Source organism: Microcebus murinus, chromosome 3, assembly GCF_040939455.1.
Source record: "Microcebus murinus isolate Inina chromosome 3, M.murinus_Inina_mat1.0, whole genome shotgun sequence".
Classification (NCBI taxonomy): Eukaryota; Metazoa; Chordata; class Mammalia; order Primates; family Cheirogaleidae; genus Microcebus; species Microcebus murinus.
In genome coordinates this window covers 74,017,831-74,044,723 of record NC_134106.1, presented here as the reverse complement: position 1 = coordinate 74,044,723, position 26,893 = coordinate 74,017,831, and the positions used below count along the sequence as shown (strand labels likewise).

The 26,893-nt window shown below is 40.3% G+C and overlaps 1 protein-coding gene across 2 annotated transcripts in view; it reads left to right on the top strand.

Moving 5' to 3' along the window:
- The first annotated feature begins 3,503 nt into the window (after positions 1-3,503).
- Positions 3,504-26,893, top strand: part of TTL (tubulin tyrosine ligase) — a 33,431-nt gene continuing 10,041 nt past the window's right edge. For both annotated transcript variants that reach the window (XM_076000972.1, XM_012742841.3), the window contains exons 1-5: positions 3,504-3,835; positions 6,938-7,016; positions 14,632-14,864; positions 22,224-22,359; positions 23,630-23,899. In XM_076000972.1, the coding sequence (XP_075857087.1) occupies positions 3,679-3,835; positions 6,938-7,016; positions 14,632-14,864; positions 22,224-22,359; positions 23,630-23,899 (875 nt within the window). In that variant the 5' untranslated portion in view covers positions 3,504-3,678. The remainder of the gene's footprint in view (positions 3,836-6,937; positions 7,017-14,631; positions 14,865-22,223; positions 22,360-23,629; positions 23,900-26,893) is intronic.

The window sequence follows — 26,893 nt, the reverse complement described above, 5'->3', positions numbered from 1 at the left end:
AAAGGCTTAATGAAAGGCCATAAATTTGAAACAGGACTCTGGCTTCAATGAGCCTTTGCAGTGTTTGGTGTATGGAACGATGGGATGAATGCTGTGCTTTGGAAAGATTAATTTTAAGGTTGCCAATTCAGGCATTTTTTTCCTTTATTCATAGAGATTTTTGTGTCCTCTATAAGAAATCTTTACCTAGTACAAGATCATAAAGATTATTTCCTGTTTTCCTCTAGAACTTTATTATTTTACCTTTCAAATTTAGATGTATTAGATCATAATGTATCTACAACTATTTTTTGTATATAGCATATATACAAATGGTCAAGATTGGGGGGGTCAAGATTAACTTTATTGTCCATTTAGATATCCATTGACCCAGCCCCATTTATTAGAAAGTCCTTTCTTGCCTTCATTGATCTGCAAGGTCACCTTTGTTATAAACCAAGTGACCATATATGTGTAGGTTACATTGGTCTATTTGTTACATTGGTTAATTTGTCTCCTCTTATGCCAAAACCACACTTCCTTAATTACTATAGCTTTGTACCTAAATACTGTAACTTTTCTGGATAGGTCTTGATATCTGATAGTCCTCCATTTTTTTTCTTCAAGATCACCTTTGCTATGCTTGGTCCTTTGCATTTCTTATACATTTTATAATTGCCTTGTCAATTTCCACAAATGCTCTGTAGGGATTTTTTCTGGGATTGTATTGAACCTATAGATCAATTTGACACCTTAATGATTTTGAGTCTTTGGATCATGAACATGGTATATTCTTTCATTTATTTTTTGCATTTAAAATTTCTCTCAATTACATCTTGTAGTTTTCAGTATAGAGATCTTGCACAGCTTACATTAGAGAGTCCTATTAAATAATTATTTGACACGTATTGATGCTATTATAAATTATATCTTTAAAAACAATTTTTTTTTGAGACAGAATCTCACTTTGTTGCCCAGGCTAGAGTGAGTGCCCTGGCATCAGCCTAGCTCACAGCAACCTCAAACTCCTGGGCTCAAGTGATCCTGCTGCCTCAGCCTCCTGAGTAGCTGGGACTACAGGCATGTACCACTATGCCCGGCTAATTTTTTCTATATATATTAGTTGGCCAATTAATTTCTTTCTATTATAGTAGAGACGGGTCTCACTCTTGCTCAGACTGGTTTTGAACTCCTGACCTCGAGCAATCTGCCAGCCTCAGCCTCCCAGATTACAGGCGTGAGCCACCGCGCCCGGCCTATATCTTTTAAAATTTCATTTTCTGTTTCTTGGTTGTTTACATATAGAAATAAAATTTATATCTGTATATTTACCTTGTATCTAGTGACTTTGCTATATGTAGTTATTCATGCAAATTATTTAGAGATTCTGTAGGCTTTACCACCGTGTTTCCCTGAAAGTAAGACCTACCCATAAAATAAGCCCTAGCAGGATTTCTAAGCATTTGCGCAGTATAAGCCCTACCCCGAAAATGAGACCTAGTGATGGGCGTGGCTATCTGCACAACCCATGCATTTCCTCGCAGAGCGGTAAAGAAAACCAGCAGCCCTTCTCACCTGCCCCATCGTGACAGCTACTATCCCAAAGGTGACACCAACAAGATCGGCTCCCCCTGTCGGGTCTGGCCATCCTAGCTAGCTAGCGAAGCTGCATCTGTATTTACAGCCTCTCCCCATGATCACAGGGACCGGCGCTCCCCTCCTGTCAGATCAGCGGTGCCGTTAGAGTCTGCATTATGGTGAGTTGTATAATCATTTCATTATATATTACAATGTAATAATAATAGAAATAAAGTGCACAATAAATGTAATGCACTTGAATCATCCTGAAACCATCCCCCTCCCTCCACTGCCCCATCTGTGAAAAAATTGGCTTAGGTGAAACCCATCCCAGGTGCCAAAAAGGTTGGAGACCACTGCTATACAAAAACTAAAACAAACAAAAATGGTGCTCATTACAAAAAGTGAGAAAACGGAAAAAGGTAACCCCTGGATCTGGAAATTCAGAGGCCACCGGTGTTCCTAAGGAGAGCCATGGCTGTGGAGTGTCAGAGAGAAACCAACTGCGGCGCAGGAGGAGTGGGTGGAGAGGAATGAATGGGGCCCGTTGGAGCAGATGCCACTTCCGAGATGATCGGCTATGAAGGGCAGCAGTGTCTGGGCAGGAGTTTCCCAAAGGTGGCCCTGGGACAAGGACTTGATGGCAAAAAGCAAATACGGTAATTTATTTGGGAGGTGACCCCAAGAAACATTAGTACAGTAGTGGCATAGTGAGTCAGGAAACGGAAGGAAGCCCACAGAGGTGCACTGAAGAGCAAGCTACAGTTGGGGACAACTGCAGCTCCATTATCCTACGGAGAACCGCTGAAGTACCGCCTGGGATACACGCCTTCCTGCAGATTCACCTGAGGGTTGAGGGGGCCAGGGCGTTAGAGGCCAACTCTTATCAGTCAAGGATGGAGAGCACTTGGGAGGGAATGTAAGCACCTTGCACTTCTGGGCCTGCTCCAGTTTTGCTCTGAGCAAGCTCCCCACAGCCAGCGAATGCCTACAGATGGAGGCGGTGCGCAAATCCGCCAGTGCCTGCCTGCCACACGCAATCTGGGCAAAGACGGGAGGGAGGAGGGCGCTTCTACAGTATGATCCGTAGATACCATGGACACAGGAGGAACAGGATGGGGAGAAGTCCCAGAGTGTTCTTTCACTAAAAGCACATGGCTGATGTGGATACTTTGAGGGAATGTAGGAAGTTTGCGGGAATCTGATAGTCGTTGTCCTCTTTCTGTCCTTCGAATGCACTAAAAATGGTTTTCTAAAAGGAAGTTAGAGTGGGCTGTCAGAACCTAAGAGACTTTAAAGAAACTCTCCCCGCCACTCAGAAGGGGAAATCAAGGTCGGGAGAAGGGAAAGCGAGTAACGCTAGTAAATGGCAAGACTGGGAGCAGAGTCCAGGGCTCTCCGGGGCCTCTGTGGACTGTTTCCACCAACGGAGTCTAAAGTCAACCCCCCAAAACCCAGACGTGTGCCACCCAGGAGGTCTCAGCAGACGAAGGGAGCACTCGACCTAAACAAAACCAACAGCTGCTCCGAGTTCTCAGTTGTCGTTAAGCAAAGAAGAAGGGAAGCACATATTCCCTTGGACACAGGATTGGGCTTTAGAACTTTTTGTTTCTATCCATAAAACGTGCTTTGGTAACAAGGAAGACCCAGAGCAAGCCCTGTAAAAAGGATCTCCCACCCGCACCACCCCCGGGCTGTGACCCTGGGCTCCGGAGGACCTGCCCGGGCTGCGGCTCTCCACCGCGCATTCCCAGGGCGGCGGCAAGCCGCGCCCAGCCTCGCGGCCCCCAACCCTCCGCGGCCGCAGCCGGCCCAGGGAGCGGAGGGGGCGCGCCGGGCCCACAGGCCCTCTGCGGGCGAGGGGGGGCCGGGCCGCGCGGAATCACGGGCCGGGGGCGGGGCCGGCGGGAGGGCGGGCGTCCGGGCCGCGCTCTCCACTCGGGCGGACGCGCGGGCGCCCAGGCGCGGCGCCGCCGGGACCCGAGAGGCGCGGCCAGCCGGCGCGGGGGCGCGGCCGGAGCGCAGCGCGGGCGCCCGGGCGGGGTCCAGGCTGAGCAGGCGCCTCGGCCCGCTGGTCCCTGCAGCGGCTGCCTGGGCGGCCCGGGCGCGCGGCCCTTCGCCATGTACACCTTCGTGGTGCGCGACGAGAACAGCAGTGTCTACGCCGAGGTCTCCCGGCTGCTTCTCGCCACCGGCCACTGGAAGAGGCTGAGGCGAGACAATCCCAGGTTTAACCTGATGCTGGGAGAGAGGAACCGGCTGCCCTTCGGGAGACTGGGTGAGCCCTTCCCCATTTCCCGCCTCCCCGCCCCCGAGCGGCCCTCCGCTCCTCCCACGGCCCGGTGGAACGAGCGCTTTGTTTTTAAGGTCATAAATCTTCCCCTCGTTCGTTTCTCAGGGAGATTAGACACAGATCCAGAAAGATCTAAACCTGTCGTTGTTAATGCCTTCTCGTCTCCGGATTCGGAGCGGGAGTCGCAGTGCGGCCACCCGGGGACGCAGCTGTCTCCTGACAATGACCGGTCCCTGCAGCCGGGGGGACATCGGCACATCAGCCGCTGAGGCTGGGACTTGAGGCCGCGCGTATCCTAGTTCCCCCGACCCGACCGTCCCCCAAGTCTGGCAGGTGGGCGGGACTGAGCAGAGCGGAGCGCGGCTCCGCAGAGCCGGTGGCTGGCATCCGGCTGGAGTCACCGTGCAGCTTTTCTGCATTGGGGATTCCTCCCGCCCTGGCGCGGGTGCGGGAGTGTAGGTGTTGAGACTCCTCAGGATTCTGCCACCGGAAGGCTCAGGTGAACGGCCAGAGAATTTGGGAAAGACCCCTGGATTCCCAAAACAGCAGCTTCAGAAGGGATCTTAGCCCAGGGAAGGGTGGAGGGTGTCTGATTTTAGACCTTTCCTTAGTTTCACCAAAGAATGTGTTTTCACAATTGTACATTGAAGAAAGGTTTTACATGAGGCTGGGTTTGCCTGCGTCTCTGCTCTACTCGCCCTGGGGAAGTTGCCTTCCTTCATACGGTTGAAGCTGGCTAAGCACCACCGTATCCACATAACCTCTGGTAGGAAAGGCAGGAGAAAAGAGAGGACCAGCCCTCCTTTGTAAATGATGTAATCCAGGAGTTGTCCAGATTGGTTCAACTCACATGCCGTTGACCTGAGCATAGTCTGATGCCCCCCCCCCCCCCCTGCACAGTGGTCTGGGACCTCCAGCCTCTATCTGAGTAGCCATGTTCCTTGCCAAAATTCATCAGGGGTGGGGGCCAGTTGTTTTCCAAGGACAAAAGAGGAGAACTGGTACTGGAGAAAGAGTCATCTCTACCTCGGAGGGGAACTCAAGGAGAGCAATGTTCTATGTCCAGGAGAGGAAACAGTTTTTAGTAATAGGTGTGGTCAGAGGTCGAATGGGCAAAGACTGAAAACAGGCCATTTGGAGTTGACTAGCCATTGGTGAGCTTACACAGAGCATTTTACACTTGTAGCTGTGTAAAACCATAACAGTTTGAGTAATGAAGGATGTTGTGGTATAAACTTACAGAGATTTTCCCTTTGGAATATACCTGGAACAAATTTTCACTGTTATACAAGTTGATGATGTAGAATGGTGCCTCCATAGAAGGGCTGATTTGAACCCCCAGAAATCTCAGAATGCAGGAAATGTGCCTGGAGATTCCCTTTTGTTAAACTGTTTCAGGAAGCCCTCAGCAAAGAGAATACCCCCCTGAAAGAAAGAGGAAAAACTGCTTATAGTTGACAACAGCTATTTCTTCCTTTCATTGTCCTCTTCCATTACTGACTTAATTTCCTGTTTGGACTTGGACTTGGCAGTGCCTGCCTGTAAAAGCTTAGGTGGAACCCTAAAATGAAAAACAGAAAAAGGATGGGCATGGTGGCTCACACCTGTAATTCTAGAACTCTAAGAGGCTAAGACAGGAGGATCGCTTGAGGCCAGGAGTTGGAGACCAGCCTGAGCAGGAGTGAGACCCTGTCTCTGCAAAAACTAGAAAAATTAGCTGGGTATGGTGTCATCTGCCTGTAGTTCCAGCTATTTGGGAGGCTGAAGCAAGAGAATCACTTGAGCCCAGGAGTTTGAGGTTGCAGTGAACTATGCTGATGCCACTGTACTTTAGCCCTGGCTGCAAAATGAGACCCTGTCTCAAAAGCAAAACAAAACAAAACAAAACCAAAAAATTGCCTATGCCCAGGGCAGAGGCAGGAGTGATTGGCATTGCTGTGGTGTTCAAGCCTAGGGATGAGAAGCAGAAACCTACAGGGTCTGAATCCTAAATAGGAACCACAAATTCAGCAGATGATCAGTGAACAACTGGGTTTTATAAAAGAAAACAGCATCCCACAATGAAAAATGGTTATATGCCATCACTGTTAGGGATATTTACTGTTTACTTAAAGTGCATTGCGGGGAAACCCAAGGAGAAGGCTTATAGAGCCATTTCAAAGCTCAGCAATGCTGGTGCCCAGGGAATGAGAAAGTGTGAATCAGGTCTGTCTGCCCTGGGAAGATAGTGAGGGCCGGTTAATGCCTACCTGAAACTTTTGATTTGGCTGTATGCCATTCTCAGATGAATTATTCTTATCTCTGGAATCTTCATCTCAAAATCTCTCTGTTTGGTTTTACTTTGATTTTTGTTACTGGAAATGCAATGCATTTCATTAGCATTTTAAACAAAACATTTTTTTATCTTAAATAAAAATTTGTTTTTCATTGTATCCTTAGTACTCTCACTTTATAAAGAAGAGGACATGTAATAAGAACTGTTGAGAGTGAGTTTCCGTGTGGGATGATGCACAGAAGAAAGTTCTCAGAGCTTCTGGTTTTGTAGACATGGCCTCTCCACTAGCTTCCTTCACCTCCTAGTGGCTCTCCTAGAAGCTTGCAGAGGTAGATTTGCTCGAGACCAGCAGCATCATAGTTCTGCTGCCTTCCTTGGTGGCTGTAGAAGCAAGGTTGGGGATGTGGAAAGCATGACTCTATGAAAGTAAGTAGCCGCACTGTGCAGAGATCACCAGTCCATAAGCGTTAAGCCAAGAGAGGAATGTGCTATGCCTCAGGAAGAGGTGAAATAGAAAATACCCCCAGCGCCCTCTGCCTTAACAAGAAAGGTAGCAGTGGTCTTTGGCAGACCTACGATGGTGCTATCATTATATCCATGGAGGGGTGGGCAAGAGTTACCAGCAGGGTACAGAGAAGAAGAGGGACCCTGGGGACAGAGAAACGAAATTGTTCGTTTCTAACAACCAGCCCTGAAATGAGAGAAAGAAAAGCTGGGTGTGGCACAGCTGTTCTCCCTCCTGCGAGCTGGTGCTGACCCTGTCGTTCCCCACCTGTCCTGTTTCCCTTCTGAGCCTCCTCTTTCCTTCACAGGTCACGAGCCCGGGCTGGCGCAGTTGGTGAATTACTACAGGGGGGCTGACAAACTGTGCCGCAAAGCTTCCTTAGTGAAGTAAGTGTTCTTGAAGACCTGTGTTTTCAATTCATATATATACACACACACACACATATATATATGAAGCATTTAAGCAAAAATGTGGGGTTGTTTAAAGGACAAAAATACTTTTATTTAAAAAGCCAACAAATACCAGTTCTGAAGCTTCCCCTAAGCTGCTTTGATTGAAGCAATTTTTAACAGGATCTGAGCTTCATTATGTACATCCTGTTAAAAATTGGATTGCGATTTGGATTGCAGTCCAAGTCATTGCTATCTCATGCTCGATAAAGCTTGTCTGTCTCTTAGGGGGGGCTCCCTGGAGGCAGAGCCTGGCGCAGGGTTTCTTGTGTGAGTGATTTCTTGGGAGAACAAGTGATTTCTCCAGAGCAACCCGCCACGGAGCAGGGGCAACAGAGAGGGGCAGGGCAGGGGAAGAGCCATGCAAAGAGGTGGTTTCAGCTGAAGTCTTGCCTCAGCTTGACTCCATGGAGCACCGGAGTGAATGGCGCCTCAGAGTCGTCACGTCTTGAGGCAAGGGGACCATGCTTTTCTGCTCCATCCAGTATCAGTCAGCCTTTGGCTGTGGGTAGAAGCAGAGGACTTAGCTTCCCAGGCATTTCTGGGCAAAGGCTGGACCCTGGAGAAGAGTGTGCACAGCCTTTAGCAGCCATCTCGCACAGCAGCGAGGGGAACCTCAGAAAGGATATCTGGGCAGGGTATAACAGTGCCCACGCCACTGCCGGTCTCTGAGCAGTTGGATTATGGCCAGGTATCACAAGAATAGTATCATAAAATAGAAGGAGACTATATTATACAATGATTAAGATCTAGGGTCAAAAGCTTGGATTTTAACCCCAGCTCTTCCCTTTACAAATCTCAACTCTCTAAACCTCAGTACCTCCCTCATAAGGCTATGAGGATTAAATAAAGTGGTACAGGTAAAGTACATATAGCACAGTGGCCTGGTACATAAGGAGTATTTGTGCCTTAATTTTCTTCTGTGTAAAATGGGGATAATAGTAACTACTTCAGTGTTGTTATGAGGACTAATTGAATTAATTTATGAAAAGGCTTTGAATAATGCCTGTCTCGTAGTTCCTACTGTATAATTGAAAGCTCTCCTTCACTTTATTATTAGTATTGTTGTGGTTGTCATTGCTATTATTTTTTTCATTTCAGTAGGGAAACACAGGGTATGGCCCCTGAAATCAGGGCTGTAGTAGGTCTCTGGTATTCTTTTCATAATGAGTAGTGAACATGTGTGTGTAACCAAACAGATCATTTAGGTAAGAATGCACTGGGATTTTTTTTTTTTTGAGACAGAGTCTCACTTTGTTGCTAGAGTGAGTGCCATGGTGTCAGCCTAGCTCACAGCAACCTCAAACTCCTGGGCTCAAGTGATCCTCCTGCCTCAGCCTCCCAAGTAGCTGGGACTACAGGCATGCACCACCATGCCCGGCTAATTTTTTGTATATATATTTTTAGTTGGCCAATTAATTTCTTTCTATTTATAGTAGAGACGGGGTCTCACTCTTGCTCAGGCTGGTTTTGAATTCCTGACCTCGAGCAATCCGCCCACCTCGGCCTCCCAGAGAGCTAGGATTACAGGCGTGAGCCACCGCACCTGGCCTGCACTGGGATTTTTGACTTGATGCAAAATACTCTTTTTCCCACTAACATTTCTTTCTGGGCTCTAGATGTTTACTTAGGTTGAAGGCTCACAGGAACATTTCCAATTTTGTTCAGACTCACTGGCCCTGGTAGCTTACACATTTACTCCTCCCCATGATGGGTTTTTGTGGTTCACCAGCCACTCCTAAAGGAGACTGAGGCTTCCTGAAGTCTTCTTGTTACATAGTTATGTGATAGAATGCAAACAGCTGTTTCACTAGAATCGGGAGTAGAAGTTGGACATGATGGCTTATTTAAATTCTTCATTTAGAAGTTTTTATAAAATGTTTATTCAATCTTTTCTACTATGAATTTTTCCCTAAAGATAAAGGTAGAAGTTTGCTTGTATAATTCAGAAGCAGAGGATGCTGTAAAAAATATTGTTCTCCACATTTGCATATTTAGCAGCTATAGTGAGGCAGAGTGAGTGCAGGGCTAGAGTCATGACAGGTCTGGGTAGATATCTGTGGCCTTGGACAGCACCTCTCTGAATCCCAGTATCCCATCTGTAAAATAGGGATGAATGGTGGTGACAATACCTGTTCTTTGCCCTTTGGAGGCACACGATGTGACCTGTGATGGCACCTTATAAATGACATGACTTATGCAGGTTGGAGGTTATTGTCATCCTCATCAGCTTCCTTCATTCTCTCAGGTGTCCTGCGAGGATCTGTAATAGTTCCAGGAGATGATGGTTCCCTTTGTCAGTTTGTCTCTTCTCCATGATTTTGTATGGCTTGAAAGCACTCCAGAGAGTGAGAAATGAGATCTCCCTCATTTTATAGGACAAATTGGCAGCTCAGAGAGGACAGTCAGGTTACCGACAGCCATAGCAATTCACGTTGAGCCAGGACAGTTATAACCGGTACAGATGGGACTCATGGGCAGTGTGACGGGGTGCCCTAAGAAGGCTGCCCAGAGCCTCAGTGGGGTTCTATACTGGACCCTGTACAGCCCACTCCTTCCTCCTGTCACTGCAGAGAGTGTCAGAAACTCATCAAGGTCCCAAGTCTGTGGTCTCAGAGCCCTGGGGGGTGCTTTTTTTCTCCTGGTGCAGATCAGAGCCTTTCTTTCCCTCTTGTAAGCATTACTCCCTTATAGATGTGAATAAACCTCCACTGTGATTACTTCCCAGTGGGCCCCATGAGGAACAAATGCAAAGGATTTCTGCACAGCCTAGTCTTGGTTCTGTAGAGGAAATGAGGGCTTCCAAACTAAGGTCATCTTACAGCACTGTCCAACAGAAATAGAATGCTCCCCACACATGTAATTTTAAACTTCCTAGTAGCCACCTTAAAATAAGTACAAAAACAGGTGCAATTAAATTAATAATCTATTTTATTTAGCTGAATAAATCCAAAATATCATTTGACATGTAATTAATATAAAAAAGATACTTTATGTATTTTTTCATTCTGACTATTCAAAATCTGATGTATATTTTACATTTGTAGAACATCTTAATTCAGACATTAAATTTTCTTCAGAAACTCTTCCTCTGAATTTAGATCTCAAAAAATTTATAGTTGAAGTTGTTCCCACATATGTAAAAGTATTTCAGTAACTGAATCAAGTACAAAAAAAAATCATTTATCTTTAATATTTATGCATACATTGACAAAACTGGTTCATCTTTTTTTAGGAGAATTGATTTGACTTTGAAACAAAAGCATATTGTTTTCAGTATTATGTCTGTCCAAGTTAAGGAAATTCACTGACTCTTGTATCAACTCAGTGTTATTATCAAATTCACGGGGGTATTGAATATATTGAAAAGTAACTAAATTTACCAATATTAACAAAGTATTCTTGAAATTCTATTTTAGTTTTTGTAGCCAGTTTTCACAAGGCTGTCAATTACAATTAAAATCTTCTGCATACTACTGAGTCATGTTATAAAAATATGTGAAATCATTATTATTGACTTGATTTATGAAGTTGAAACATAAATTCTCATACCTGTCTGTATGGATCACAAATAAGGTCTTCTTTCCCTTCCTTGGAGCTTTACATTTAACTTTTTCATATGCAATATGGATATAGGTGAGAGAATGTAAATAAGATTGCCATTTTTAATCTTTGATTATTGAATGAAATAACGAATTATTAGGTGAAAATAATGATTTGGCAAACATTCCTTTTTAAGAAAATCTGAATTGGAGTTACAAAGCAAATCTTTGTAAAACTCTTCCATCTCTCAATCAATGAGTATTGATAAAGAATACAGTATCATTAAATTCATTGTCTTCTGTTTCATTCAATAGTTTCATAAACTGGAAAGTCATTGCAACATTTGCAAATATATACTGAACCATCTCAACAACTGTATCCATGACACTTTCACAGAGTTTGCTTCAGAAAACTGAAGGCAAATGTTCTAAATATGTATCATATAGTGTAATGAAGCAAATGTTTCCAATATGTATCATGGAGTAAGTAGAATGAGGTAACAAAGGAAACATCAGTCTATTAAAAGCCCAGTAAGTCTATATTTTAATACAACTTAGCTGAAGTCCTGTCTGTGATGATAGAAAATAATATTTCACATGTTGGTGAAACTTTTTGACAGATGTAAAAGATTCAAAAATTTCTACACCATGAATTTGATATTTTGGGGGCTACAATTTGACAGTATCTTTGGCATAGCATGCCAAAAGTATTGGGCAGCATCTCTTATGTCATGCAACTCATCTAAAGCTATATTTATTTACATATGAGTTTATTTATTAAAATATTTAATATTTTTCCAACTTTGAATCAATCTTTGATATTATTAGCTAGAAAGGTTTTGTAGTGGCCGGGCGCTGTGGCTCACGCCTGTAATCCTAGCTCTCTGGGAGGCCGAGGCGGGCGGATTGCTCAAGGTCAGGAGTTCAAAACCAGCCTGAGCAAGAGCGAGACCCCGTCTCTACTATAAATAGAAAGAAATTAATTGGCCAACTGATATATATATATAAAAAAAAAAATTAGCCGGGCATGGTGGCACATGCCTGTAGTCCCAGCTACTTGGGAGGCTGAGGCAGAAGGATCACTCGAGCCCAGGAGTTTGAGGTTGCTGTGAGCTAGGCTGATGCCACGGCACTCACTCTAGCCTGGACAACAAAGTGAGACTCTGTCTCAAAAAAAAAAAAAGAAAGGTTTTGTAGTCTGAGGGCAATTGTGCCTTAATGGAAGATTGTTAACTTTTTGTACAATTTTATTTTAAGTATTTTTCTTAAGATAGTTTCTTTCACAGTAGTTGCATCTAAAATGGTTTTCTTTTTGTGTAAGGATCCAAGCCATTTTATTGTTAACCAAAATTATAAGCTTAGATCCTATTAAAATTTTGATTAAAAAAATTTTTGTAAGATAATTAACTGTGATTTCAGCCACTAATTTCATTAATTCTTCTTTGTTGAAAGGAAAGGATAATATTTATCAAATTCATCCTGTATTTGCTGAAAATTTCTCCTTTACACTATAAACTTGCTTTTTCATTTTATCTGTGGCAGTGTATTGCAGTTGCCATTCTTTGTGAATTTATGATGTATTTTCTTCCAGTTTGTTTTGTTTTGTTTTGTTTTTCTTTATTGACCTGATCATAGTTCTAGTCAATTCTACAGCAGTAATATGCCTTTGTTTTGAATTTTAAAATTTGCCCATTTTTTAAACTAGAAAAATAACTATATTTCACCTTAGTTACCAATTTGTGATTTATATAGGTAGCACTATAACTCATGCTTTTTGCATAATAAACACATCATAATGTTTCATCAGCCCACAGAAAAATAATCACTTGAACTGAATCAAACTATTGTCCCCAAAGATAACAGTGATGTATTGTGTGTGATACTAGAAATGACACATGGGCCTGATGTGCACACTGCAATACAACAATAAAGTAAAATGTCATCCTACCAAATCAATAAGTTGTGCTTAATGGGAAAATATTTTACAGTGTTATCAGTTTTTAAATTAAAAGTAAATGAAACTTAAAATCCAGTTTCTGAGTCACACTGGCCACATTTCAAATGCTCAGTAATCACGTATGACTAGTGGCTACCATATGGGACAATGCAGACATAGAGTTGAACATTAAAAGGGCTAAAAATTCATTTGTTTTTATTTTACTTTTTTACTCCTTTGAATTCAAGTAACTTCCAATTTCTTTGCCTTTCACTTTAAAATTACTTTATTTGTAATCTCAATCTAAAATTTTCTTTTCATTATTTCTGCCCTTTGCTCTGTGACTAGGGTTTATAGGTGAATCTTAATGTAGGCTTAACATTAACAGTTCTGTTCTAGACAGAAGACGGAGCACAGCTTGGGGAAGGCCTGCACGTGTCTTTGAGTAGGTTCCTCCCTGCCTCTGACTCCTGGGGAGTAAGGGTAGGTTTAGAGTTAAGACTTGGGAGTTTGGATGGCCGGGCGTGGTGGCTCATCCCTGTAATCCTAGCACTCTGGGAGGCCGAGGTGGGAGGATTGCTTAAGCTCAGGAGTTTAAGACCAGCCTCAGTAAGAGCTAGACCCTGTCTCTACTAAAAATAGAAAGAAATTAACCAGACAACTAAAAGTGGAAAAAATTAGCCAGGTGTGGTGGCACTGGCCTGCTACTTAGGAGGCTGAGGTGGGAGGATCACCTGAGCCCGGGAGTTTGAGTTGCTGTGAGCTAGGCTGATGCCATGGCACTCTACCCTGGGCAACAGAGTGAGACTCTGTCTAAAAAAAAAAAAAAAAAAAAAAAAGATCTGGGAGTTTAGGGCTTGTATCCTGGCTGGTACTGTGTTTCCCCGAAAATAAGACAGGGTCTTATATTTAGTTTTCCTCAAGAAGGCACCCTAGGGCTTATTTTCAGGAGATGTGTTATTTTTTTTAAGTATGGTACAACAATCTACATTTATTCAAATATAGTTAAGTAATTTTTTTCTGGAGCATCATCATAACTCTCCAAACCCCGAATTCCATCCTGAATTTCTTGTGACTCTATTTCCTTTAGAACCATTGGCCCCAATCTCTCATGTCGAGCAATAGAGCTCTCATGGGGCAGATGAGAAGGGCTGCTCATCTTTACTGCTCCAAGATGAAATGCATGGGTTGTGCAGATACACTGCGTAGCCACACCCATCACTAGGTCTTATTTTCTGGGTAGGGCTTATATTGCGCAAATGCTTAGAAATCCTGCTGGGGCTTATTTTATGGGTAGGCCTTATTTTCAAGAAAACACGATACTTACTGCCTTTATGATCTTGGGAAGTTTGCTTTTCTATGACCCATTTCCTATTTTGTGAAATGTGATTCTAGCACCACTGGCTCCAGAGGTTTGATTAGGTACAGTGGGGAGCCTTTGATAAGCTCTTGTATTTGTTAAGTGCCTCGCCCAGGGCCTGACTTTATCTTCTGTGTTGTTATGTTATTTTGGGAGCAGGAGGTATGTTTTATAATGATCACTGGGGTCCTATTATGTCCCATTAGAAAGGCTCCTTCTTTATTCTGTCACTAAATCTAGGCTGAGCCAAAAGCAAGAAATGGACTAAAAAAAGAAGTCTTTAGATAATTCAGATTCCTAAGTAGCTTTTTCTTCCCCAGAGAGTTGAGCCAAGATAGTATTTTCACTAGTTAAATTTTCCTCCGTTCCCCACTGCATTTTTTAGTGTAGGTCTGGCTCACCCACAGCATGCTTGTTGAAAAGGTGTTGGCTCAGGATTATGTCAAGTTTCCGAAGAGGTGCATTTAAAAAAAGAGCTAAAGTTCTGAGCATTAAGCCATTTGAATTGACTGGGACATGCCCTTAAAGTTGCATCTAACAGCCTGATGGTGCATTAGAGGTCTGTCCAGGGTGGCCAAGAGCAAATAGAGGGGTTAGAAGGAGACTGAGTCATACTTTGCCTCTCTGAAAAGCTCTGGGGAAAGCAGTGGCCTTTCTGAAGAGAGTGCAGAGTGCAATAAGAAGGGACACTGACCTTCTTCTGTCATCTGCCAGGCTAATCAAGACAAGCCCAGAACTGGCTGAGTGCTGCACATGGTTTCCTGAGTCTTATGTGATTTATCCAACTAATCTCAAGACTCCAGTTGCTCCAGCGCAGAATGGAATCCAGCCACTGATCAATAACTCAAGGACAGATGAAAGAGAATTCTTCCTGGCTTCTTATAACAGAAAGAAAGAGGATGGAGAGGGCAACGTCTGGATCGCAAAGTCATCAGCTGGTGCCAAAGGTGAGTTGGCATTGCTGTCCCTTTTTCTATTCCCTGTAGGTTCCTGTCATGCTTTGTTCAATGGCATGTCAGATTTTAATGACAAGTTTAGATGAATGACCGTATTCAAATCTGAGTCATCGAGGGTAGAGACCGCATCTAGTTACATAGTTTTAAATAACCGCCTATATACTGATATACCTCTCCTGTCTAGGTCTTTCCCTTTGGCTCTAGATCTATTGACACCCTCCCCTTCTCTAAAAGCCATTTAAACTGACCATGTTTGATACAGAACTCTTCATTTCCTTCCCAACGTTGCCCAGTGCTGGCTGCTTCTCTTTCATGCTTCCCACTTAGTTTGTGATCCTACTATTCCCAGGCTTTGAAGCCCCCAAACCTAGGATGCATCCTCGACTGCATTTTTCTTTATAGTCTCCACCTAATGCATTAGCAGGTCTTGCTAGCTCTGTCTTTTTTTTTTTTTTTTTTTTTTGTGGAAGACTGAAACAGGAAAGCTCTGTCTTTAAAACAGATTCTGAACTAGACTTTTTCTTGAAATTTCCACTCTCAATCAAAGCCCCCATTCTCTCTAGTCTGTGAAATTGCAGCGCCTGCCCACAGCTAGTCCTCCTCCTCCTCCCAGACAGAGCAATGTTTTAAAAAAAACTAAATCTAATCATGTTACTCCTTGCCCAAGACTTACCAGCTGGCCTCCTAATGCAATTAGAATAAACTCCAGCTTCTGCAGGGTAGCCTGCACCATTTGACATTTGCCCATATCTCTGATCTCATCTTCTTCTATTCTCAGCCTTCTTCACTGTGCTGCAGCCACAAAGACTGCCTCATGTCCCTCAAATACTCTAAATTTGTCTCTGTACCTGGAATGTGCTTAATGATGGATGATTTTGTTACTTGTAGCTCAGATGTTGCCTCATCAGAGAAGTCTTTTCTATGCTAAAGTAACCTCTCTGCCCATTGCTTTCTTTCCCTTTCCCTTGCTTTATTTTTCTTCTTTCAAGCAACCTCTTTTTAGCACTCTGTTACTTGTTTATCCATCCATCTATCCACACAAACACAGACTTTATGTCTTGTGCATCCTTGGACCCTCCTCAAACAATAAATGTGTGTTGAATGAATGCATTGAAGAAGTGATGTTTATAATATTACATGGGCTTAAAGTAGAGGCAGTTCCCAATGTAGTGAGCACATAAACAGTCTCTCTCTATGATTACCATCATGTGCTCCTTTAAAAACCATTCCATTTTGAATTTACTTCTTTTATTGCCTGGAAAGACTATCTGGCCATTGGTACTATTCCTGGTCCAGTGGACCTCACCTTCTTTTCCACCAACCATGAGACAGGAGGGCATCACCTGGAGTCTCCTGCAAGTGGGAAAGCTGGACTCTTGCCACAAGCCAGGTACCTCATCTGCATCTCTCTGTCCTCTTTTGACCTCTTCTCAAGTACTGTCCCCTAGTTTGGTTCTAATGGTAAATGGAAGAATTGGAAGAGACATTCATGGTAATCCAGATTCCCCTTGTGGATTTGGACTTAGAGTCAGAAAGGCCATTGTGAGGACACGTGGGTAGCCCCTGGACCCTCACCAAGGCAAGACTTAGAGGGACACCAAGCAGCAGGGAAGAGAGGGTAAAGAGAATAAATGCTAAACAAAGAATTTTTGCTTTAGGGCTGGGTGTGGTGATTACAGGCTCATGCCTATAATCCTAGAACTCTGGGAGGCCTAGGTGGGAGGATTGCTTGAGGCCAAGAGTTTGACACTGGCCAGAGCCAGAGCAAGACCCCATCTGTAAAAAATAGAAAAATTAACTGAGTGTTGTGGCATGTGCCTGTAGTCCCAACTACTTGGGAGGTTGAGGCAGGAGGATGAATCACTTAATCCTAGGCAGTTGCCATGATCTATGATGATGCCACTGCACTCTAGCCTGGGTGACAGAGTGAGACTCTGTCTCAAAAAAAAAAAGTAAAATACAAGAACTTTTGCTTTAGGAGTTGAAGAAATAAGTGGTGTATATTTGTCTTGTCCTATTCAACCAATAGGATGAATAGCTTTTATCCTTGTTGAATAAATATTTACTTACTATTATACATGTTTGCTATAATTGGCTCAACCTTCCAGCTATATCCAGTATCAAGCCACTGTTCACCACCCATCTCTGATCTGAGCCACCTTCACCTCCCACAGCATTGCTCCCTGTCCTCCTGTTCTTGGCCATTCTCCAGAATCTATGCACAATACAGCAGACAGAGAGTCTGCTAAAGCAGTCAGACCATGTCACACCTGTGCTCAGCACTGTCTCCCCCACCAGGACAGCACCTGGCACCCAGCAAAAGTTCAGTATATGTACTGAAGGAATGAATGAATGAAGCAATGAGTGTTTGGAGATACAGGAATAAATAAGACAGACATTATCTATTGCCTTCATGGACCCACAGTTTAGTCAGAAGGAAGGCTAATTTTGCATCTATTTCCAGATTACCTAAAAATTGAGATGGTAACACAGTAAAGAAAGACTGACCTTGAAGCTCCTTAAAGATCCCAAATGTTCCTTCATAATTTCTTCAGATTTAGTTAGTGAGGACATGAACAAATAAGTAATATAAGAATGCAGTAATATAAGAAATGTAATATAATAAACACATGGAAACATGCAACACCGGTATCCAAAACTTGCAAAATAAATTTGAATGTTATGTATCATTTTACACCTACAAAATAAGAAAGCAAAAACTTTTAGTGATACTGTTGCTGAAAGTTTGTTGTGGATTTCTCCTTGTTACTGACAGTTTATAGCCCTTTGAAAAAACAACAGGATAACACAGAGCAAGAGCCATAAAGGATGCATATCATCGTTTTATCCGGTAATCTCATTCCTGAAAACTTACGCCAAAGAAATATTTTAAAAGAAACAAGAGTGATCTATAGCAAAGACATTTACTACTATGCTATCTACAATAGCAAAATATTGTTTAGAAGCAACCTCATTATCCAGTAATCAGTAAACAAATATATAATTGGTTTACATCCACACAAAGAGATATTTTTCAGCCACTAACATAATTGTGAAGTTAATATAGAAGCAGTGAAAACATTGACAATATAAAGTGCAAAAAGGAGTATGAAATGAGTTCACTGTGATTGACCCAGGCTTTCCCTATATATAAAAGAAAGGTAATATAAAAAAAAAATAAAGATAATTAGAATGTCAGGAAATAAGTCTATGGGTAATTTTTCCATTTCCCTTTAATGCTATGTTTTTTAAAATGACAATAGCTTTTATAAGTTATAAAAATGTAGCTATCTGTCTTCTTATTTTCCCAACCCGTTAACATTAGGCATATTCATTTTCACTAAGAAATAGTTTACATAAGGAAATAGCATAAGGAAAATAAGGTTGGAGCACATGGGAGGCAATGGGCTTAGGTTGTGCAGAGCAAGGCGTCAGTGGGTGATAGAGATGGTTTCAAGACATTAGTCAGGAGGTGGTGTTTTAGGATGATTATTCTAAAAGTAGTTTGAAAAGTGCTATAAGGGAGGGGAGATTCAAGTCTGAACTTAAGAATTGGCAAGGGAAAATAAAGAGGAACCAGAACATCTGAGTGTGGTTCCTAAGGGAGGAGAAGCAGAATGAGTCATGGGTGCAAGGAAAGAGAAGCAGTGAGCTTTTCCAAGTAGATGTGTGGTTCCTTGTTCGAGAGGCTGACCAGATGGTGGAGCCAGCGACAGAAACGGGGTAGTTGAGAGGGGGGCTGACTTTTAGGAAAGATGCATCACTGAATTAATGAACTGAATTGAATTCCTTTGTACTGAAAGCATGAGACCTAAGTGGAGAGATGCTATACATCTAAAAATCTAAAAGCATAGGTGAGAAAGTCCTAGAACTAAAAAGTAAGTTCAGCAGTGTTACAGGATGTGAGATCAACACACACACACACAAAAACAATTGCATTTTTATGTACCAACAGTGAACATGCAGAAACCAAAGTAAAAAACATAGCATCACTTACAATCACCCCAGTGAAAATTAAGTGCTTAGATAGTAAATTAACAAACCATATATAGGCTCTGTATGCTGAAAATTACAAAATGATTATGGAAGAAGTCAAAGAGGACCTAAAGAAAAGGACAGACGTATATTGTGTTCATAGATTGCAGTACTCAACATAGTAAAGAAAATATGTCATTTTGCCCCAGACTGGTCTGTAGGTTTAATGTAATTCCTATCATGATATCAGCAAGGTTTTTGTATAGAAATAAGGCTGCTTCTAAAATTCATATGAAAAGGTACAGGCCCTAGAATAGCTTAAACGATCTTGAAAAAGAAGAATAAAGAATTAATCACTCTACCTGACATTAAGGCATACTATACAGTATTATATATGTTTAGTTTTATAAAACATTGCCAAACTTTTTTCTAGAATGGCTGTACCGTTTTACATTCCCACTAGCAATGTATGAGTGATCCAGTTCCTCCAGACCCTTGCCAACATTTGCTAGACAGTACTCAACACACGCTAGTATTGGTGGAGGGATGGAAACATAAATCAATGGAACAGAATAGAGAACTCAGAAATAGACTCAAACATATATGCCCACCTGATTTTTGACAAAGTGCAAAAATCCATTCACTAGAAGGATAAACTTTTCCACAAATAATGCTGAATAAGGTGGATATCTACAGACAAAAAAAAAATGAATGTCAGAATAAACCTCACACCTTATATACAAAAACTAACTCAAAATGCATTGTGGACTTAAATGTAAAACTATAACATTTTTTGGAAGAAAATAGGGGATAGAGCTTGGCAAAGAGTTCTTAAACTTAACACTAAAGGTATAATCCCTAAGAGTGAAAATTGATAAATCGAACCTCATCAAAGTAAAACTTTTGCTTTGTGAAACACCCTTTAAGAGGATGAAAAGATACACTCCAAAGTGGGGGAAAAGATTTTTGAACCATTTATATGACAAAGGACTCAGATCTAAAATATATAAACAGCTTTCAAAATGTCACAGTAAATAACAACAGACTTACAATCCAATTAGAAAAATGGGCATGAGGGAGAAGGGGGGACAAGGGCAATATATGTAACCTTAACATTTGTACCCCCCATAATATGCTGAAATAAATAAGAAAATGGGCAAAAGACATGAAAACATTTTATTAAAGAGACTATACAGATGGAAAATAAGCAAATGAAAAGATTTTCTGTATCACTAACTATTGGGGAAATGCAAATTGAAACCACAACAAGCTGTCACTGCACTTTTATTAAAGTGGCTAAATAAGAAATGGCGACAATAGCAAATGCTGGCAAGGATCTGGAGGAACTGGATCACTCGTACGTTGCTAGTGGGAATGTAAAATGGTACAGCCACCCTGAAAAAAAGTTTGGCGATGTTTTACAAAACTAAGCATGTAACTACCATACAATGCAGCAATTGCACACTCTTGGGCATTTGTCCCAGAGAGATGAAAATTTATGTCCACACAAAAACCTGTATGTAGCAGCTTTATTTTCAATAGCCCCAAACTGAAAACAACTCAAATGTCCTTCAAAGAGTATGTGATTAAACAAACTGTGGTGAATTGATACCCTGGAATACTATTAATGCTTAGCAATAAAAAGGAGTGAACTATTGATATAACAACTTACTTAGATGAATCTTCAGGAAATTATGCTGGGTGGAAAAAGTGAATCCCAAAAGATCACATACTGTATAATTCTATTTATATAACATTTCTGAAATGACAAAATTATAGGAACAGGAAGCAGATTAGTGGTTGCCAGCAAATGGGGGTAGGATAGGGAGGGCTATGAGTGTGGCTTTAAAGGGCAACATGAGGAAGCCATGCAATAATGGGACTGTTCACAAAGGGAGAATATATTTGCAAATCGTATATCTGATAAGGGGCCTGTCTCAAGAATGTATTAAAAAACTCATAACTTAATAATAAAAACACAAATAATCCAATCAAGAAATAAACAAGGAGTCTGAGTAGACATTTCTCCAAAGAACCAAAGAAGGTAATATTAATAAATAGCCCGTAAGCACATTAAAATATTAACATATCAACAATAAGCATATCAACATTATTAATCATTAGAGAAATGAAAATTGAAATCATACGAGATACCACTTCATACCCACTAGGATGGCTGTGATTAAGGAGACTGATGATAAATGTGAGGATGTGAAGAAATTGGAACCCTCGAACATTGCTGTTAGGATTGTAAAATGGTACAACCACCTTGGAATAGGATTTAGTAGTTCCTCAAAAAGTTAAACGTAGAATTACCATATGACTTAGCTATTGTACTTCCAGGTATATTTTCAAGAGAACTGAAAATATATATCCACAAAAACTTTTATCAAATCTTATAGCACTATTATTCATAAGAGCCAAACAATAATGGAAACAATCCAAATGTCCATCAGTTAAAAATTAATGAACAAAATGTGGTATATCCACACAGTAGAGTACTCTTCAGCCATAGAAAGGAATGAAGTACTGATACATGATGCAACATGGATAAACCTTGAAAACTTTGTGTGAAGTGAAATTAGCCAGATGTCAAAGGCTACATACTATATAATTCCATTTGTATGAAATGTCCCGAAGAGGTAAATCCATAAAGAGTAGATTAGGGATTGTCAGGGGCTGGAGTATGGGGAGAGAATGGGGACTAACTGCTTCCCCCAAAACCCCTGTAACCATTAGCAATGAAAATGTTCTAAAATTAGACTGTAGTGATACTTGCAAAACTCTCGCATTATTAAAACCCATTGAATTGTACACTTTAAAAGGGTGAATTTTATAGTATATAAGTTATATCTCAATTATGCTGTTAAAAATGATATATGTCATTTATTTAATGTTAATGGACAGTTTGAATGCATCCAGTTATGTCTGTTATAATGCTGCAGGGAACATATTTGTACATGTGTCTTTATGACCTTCTTGGTGTTTCTGTAAGTTTTACTGTTAGACGTGATTTATTAGTTAAGGCAGTACACAGTCTTTATTGTGGTAGCCAGGGACCAATAGTACGGTGGGATTTATTTAGAATGCTTAGACACTTGGAATATCTGTAAAACTGAAATTTCATGTTTGTAGCCTGTCAAGATAAAGTGTTGACAATCCTCTTTGGGAAAAGAGTTGGATAACCCTGGTGCTCTTGTGGGAGAGCAGAGAATGTGAGAGATTGGAGGAGGGCGGCGGGGAGAAAGAAAAGAGTGAGCAGGCCAATAAAAGGCTCCTGTGAGTTTTTTGCTGTATTTCCTTTCTGGCTTTGTAGAGAGCTTTTCCTCTTTGTTTCAGCTGGACTGGTTTTCTGTTTTGCTTTTGCCCTGTTAGGTGAAGGCATTCTCATCTCCTCAGAGGCCTCAGAGCTTCTCGATTTCATAGACAACCAGGGCCAAGTGCACGTGATCCAGAAATATCTTGAACGCCCTCTGCTTCTGGAACCGGGTCATCGCAAATTTGACATTCGGTAATGCATCAGTGTCCATAGCTTTTGTTTTTATTCATATGAAAAAATGCAGTCATGTGTGGTGAGGAGGGGGACATGGAATATGAAGAAGTATTTGACTGTGTTTAAGATGTTACCAAAATTGAGTACAACTGACTGGAACTGAGCTTCTGTACCTGACTCTCTGTTTTCCTTTCAACATTTCTTTTTTCTGTCTAGAAAATGGGACTAAGGTTATAGATTTTCTTTTTTTTTTCTTTTTTTAATATTCTCTATTATGAAAATGACTTATGGATCCAAAGGTGTAAAGGTATGGGGCTTGCTTATGGAATAAGTTGAGAGATGTACATAGAGCATATACTTCAGACATAACAGATTGTGTGACCCTGCCAAACAATTTGTCCTCATTTCATTACTTGTATCCCACTTTTTATGAATTTCATGAACACACCTCAGGCTTTTGGATTTCAAGTTTCTGAGCAAAAGGACCTGGCATGGAGAAAGAGTTGTGTGCTGCTTTCTAAAGTGGAACAACCCTCTGTGCCCAGCTCATCCCTGGCCTTGCTGTCATCTCCTCATCGAGGACTCTGCCTCCTTGATTCCTTCATGATAACTTGCTGCTTCTTTTTTTTTTTTTTTTTTTTTTGAGACAGAGTCTCACTTTGTTGCCCGGGCTAGAGTGAGTGCCATGGCGTCAGCCTGGCTCACAGCAACCTCAATCTCCGGGGCTCAGCGATCCTACTGCCTCAGCCTCCCGAGTAGCTGGGACTACAGGCATGCGCCACCATGCCCGGCTAATTTTTTGTACATATATTTTTAGTTGGTCAATTAATTTATTTCTATTTTTGGTAGAGACAGGGTCTCGCTCAGACTGGTTTCGAACTCCTGACCTTGAGCAATCCGCCCGCCTCGGCCTCCCAGAGTGTTAGGATTACAGGCGTGAGCCACCACGCCCGGCCAACTTGCTGCTTCTTGAACATCAGTCCTAGGTCAGATCAGCTTCAGCATGAATACTCTTCCTCTTAAGATTACTGAAAGAGCAACTATGGCAAATGGAGGTTTTACAGGTTAACCGTAAAAACCAACCCATCTAAATCTCTTCAAAATGCTGTGTCTTTTGAATGTATTAAAGACTCCTTGTCATTTATGGTGAAATGTTTTGTTTGTCTCTTTATAGTGATATTCTACTATCTCGGCTACATTATATATATATATATATATATATATATATTCTATAATATGCAGCAACTTTGGATGACTTGAGTAAAGGAGTGTTTTTATTGATTTGCAGAAGCTGGGTCTTGGTGGATCATCAGTATAATATCTACCTCTATAGAGAGGGTGTGCTTCGGACTGCTTCAGAACCATATCATGTTGATAATTTCCAAGACAAAACCTGCCATTTGACCAATCACTGCATTCAAAAGGAGTACTCAAAGAACTATGGGAAATATGAAGAAGGGAATGAAATGTTCTTCGAGGAATTTAATCAGTACCTAACAAGTGCTTTGAACATTACCCTAGAGAGTAGTATCTTACTACAAATCAAACATATAATAAGGTAACTTAATTGGATCTTTTTTGGTTATGTGTTTCTTCTTGAAGAAGCTTTGAGTACCTATGCCTTTCAAAGAATTGTTTCATTTAAGTCGTCTAATTTATGGGCAAAAATTATTTGTAATATTTCTTTCCTTTTACTATCTATAGGATCTGTAATAATGTCACTTCTTTCATTCCTGATATTGATAACCTCTCTATTTTATTTACTTGGACAGATTGACTAGAGGTTTATCAATTTTATTAATGTTTTAAAAAATCAGCTTTTGGCTTTATTGGTTTTCTCTATTTTTATTTCAGTTTCTTTGATTATGCTCTTTATTATTTTCTTCTGCTTTTTGGGGGATTTAATTTGTTTTTGTTTGTTTTTTTTCAGTTTCTAAAAGTAAAAGCTTAGCTCATTGATTTGAGAGATTTCTTTTTGGAAAAAAATATAAGCATTTTAAAACTATCAATTTTCCTTTAAGTACTGCATGGCTGAATCCCACAGATTTTGCTATGTTATGCTTTCATTTCCATTTTATTAAAATATTTTCAAACTTCCCTGTAACTTTATCTTCAACTCATGTGTGATTTAGAAATTTTTGTCTAATATCCAGATATTTGGGAATTTTCTAGTAATTCCATTATGGCCAGAGGAACATAGTTTGTATGGTTTCATTTCTTTAAAATTTTCTAAGGTTTGTTCCATGGCCCAGAATGTGGTCCATCTTAGTGAATGTTTCATGTATATTCTGCTATAGTTGTGCAGACTGTTCTATAAATGTCAATTAGGTCAAAGTGATTGATAATGTTGTTCAAGCCTTTTATATCCTTGCTTATTTTCTGTTCTACTTGTTCTATTTATTATCAAGAGGGAAAGCACTGAAGTCTCCAAGTATGATTATGAACTTTTCTATGTCTCCATTCAGTTTTATCAATTTTTGCTTCATATATTTTGAAAATCTATTGTTAGGTGAATATGCATTTAGATTGTTATTTCTTCTTTGGGAATTGACCATTTTACCATTAGTAATTTATCTTTATCTCTGGTAGTCTATTTTATCATATTTTAATATGGCCACTCTAGCTTTCTTTTGATTAATGTTTCCATGGCATGTCTTTTTCCATCCTTTTATTTTTATTCTATTCTATGTTATATCTCATGCATTATATTCTATACTTAAAGTAGTTTTCTGATAGACAGCATATAGTTGGGTTTTGTATTTTTATTTTAATTCAATATGATAATCTCTATCATTTAATTGGTGTGTTTATACCACTTAAACTTAATGTAATTATTGATTTGGTTGGATTCACATCTACCATTTTATTATTCGTTGTCCTCTCTTTTTTTTTTTTTGTATATTTGGTTTTCCTTTTTCATTTCCCCCTTTTCTGCCTTCTTTTGCAATATTTGAAATGTCTTTAAGAGTTTATTTTAATTTTTCTGTTGTGTATTTGGCTCGCTCTCTCTCACTCTTTCTCTCTCTCTCTGTTTGGGGGTTTTTTAGTGATTGCTCTAGGGATTACAATATATATACCTAATAATTCACAGCCTTCTTTGAGTTAATAATTTACCACTTCAAATAAAATGCAAAAACCTTATAACTTTATGGTTTACTAACTCTCCCTCTTTATGTTATAGTTACCATATGTATTACATCTACATATATTGAAGTCTCCACCACATAATGTTGTTATTTTTGCTATCAACAGTTATATATATTTTCATATGAATGATAGATTATCAGGTTGGATTTTTTTTTTAATGTAAAATCAAACTATATACTCTCTATAAGAAACCCAGTTTATGTGCAACGTTTGGGGGATAGACACGCTTGAAGCTCTTACTCGAGGAGGGGGGGGGAATGGGCAATATATGTAACCTCAACACTTGTACCCCCATAATACGCTAAAATAAAAAAAAGAAACCCAGTTTAAATGAAAAAGGAGAAAAATGTTCCTTTATGTAGACCCACAGACATTTCTTTTGTTTCTCCTTTAGTCTGAAGTTCTGAGTTCCTCTCTGACATCATTTCCCTTCAGAGTTAAGCATTTCTTTTTGAGATGTTTTGCTGGTGATAAATCCTCTTAGTTGTCTATCATCTGAGAATGTGTTTATTTCACCTTATTCCTGAAGAATATTTTCACTGGATTTACACAAACATATGTGAAGCAAAACATACAAAAAATATATAAGCTATATACAGATTGATTTCATTTTATGTAAGTTAAAAAACAAGCAAAACTAAATATTATATTATTTAGAAGAATTTTAGTACTTTTTAAGTAAGGCCTGCTGGTAATGTTATCTCAGTCATTATTCATCTGAAAATATATTGTGTCTGTTTTTTTAAGGACATTTGCTCTGAAAACAGATATCTAGATCTGCAGTTAATTTCTTTTATCACTTTGAAGGCAGCATACTGTTGTCTTCTGGCTTTGTCTTTTCTACTGAAAAGTCAGCTGAAATCTTAGTATTGCTCTTAATGTTTCTTTTCTCTGTTTTTGAGGTTCTGTTTCATTGATTTTTATAAAGTTTACTCAGAGACGTGTGTAGTTTTCTCTGTACTTATTCTTGTGATTCGTAGTGCTTCTTGCATCTTTAGCTTGTTATTTTTTTACCAGTCTTGGAATGTTCCTGGCCATTATCCTTTCAACTGTACCTTTTGCCCCATTCCCCTCTGCTTCTGGGTCTCGTATTATAATATTAATACATGGACGTTAATCCTTTATACTGTTTCTCACACTTCTCCTATGGCTTTTGCATATCATTTTATCTCTCCAGGATTCTACTCATTCTTTTCTTCTGGCTTATCTTCCTATTTGCTAATCTTTTCTTCAGCTATTAAAACCTATTAAAATGTTAAAAACTTTAAAAATCTACTGGTAAACGCATCTATTGAGTTCTTGATTTTAATTATTGTGCTTTTTAGTTCTGAAATTTTCTATTCCTTTTTTGGATTTTGGTCCTCTTATGAAATTCTCCCACTTGTCTTATATTTTCTAAAACATA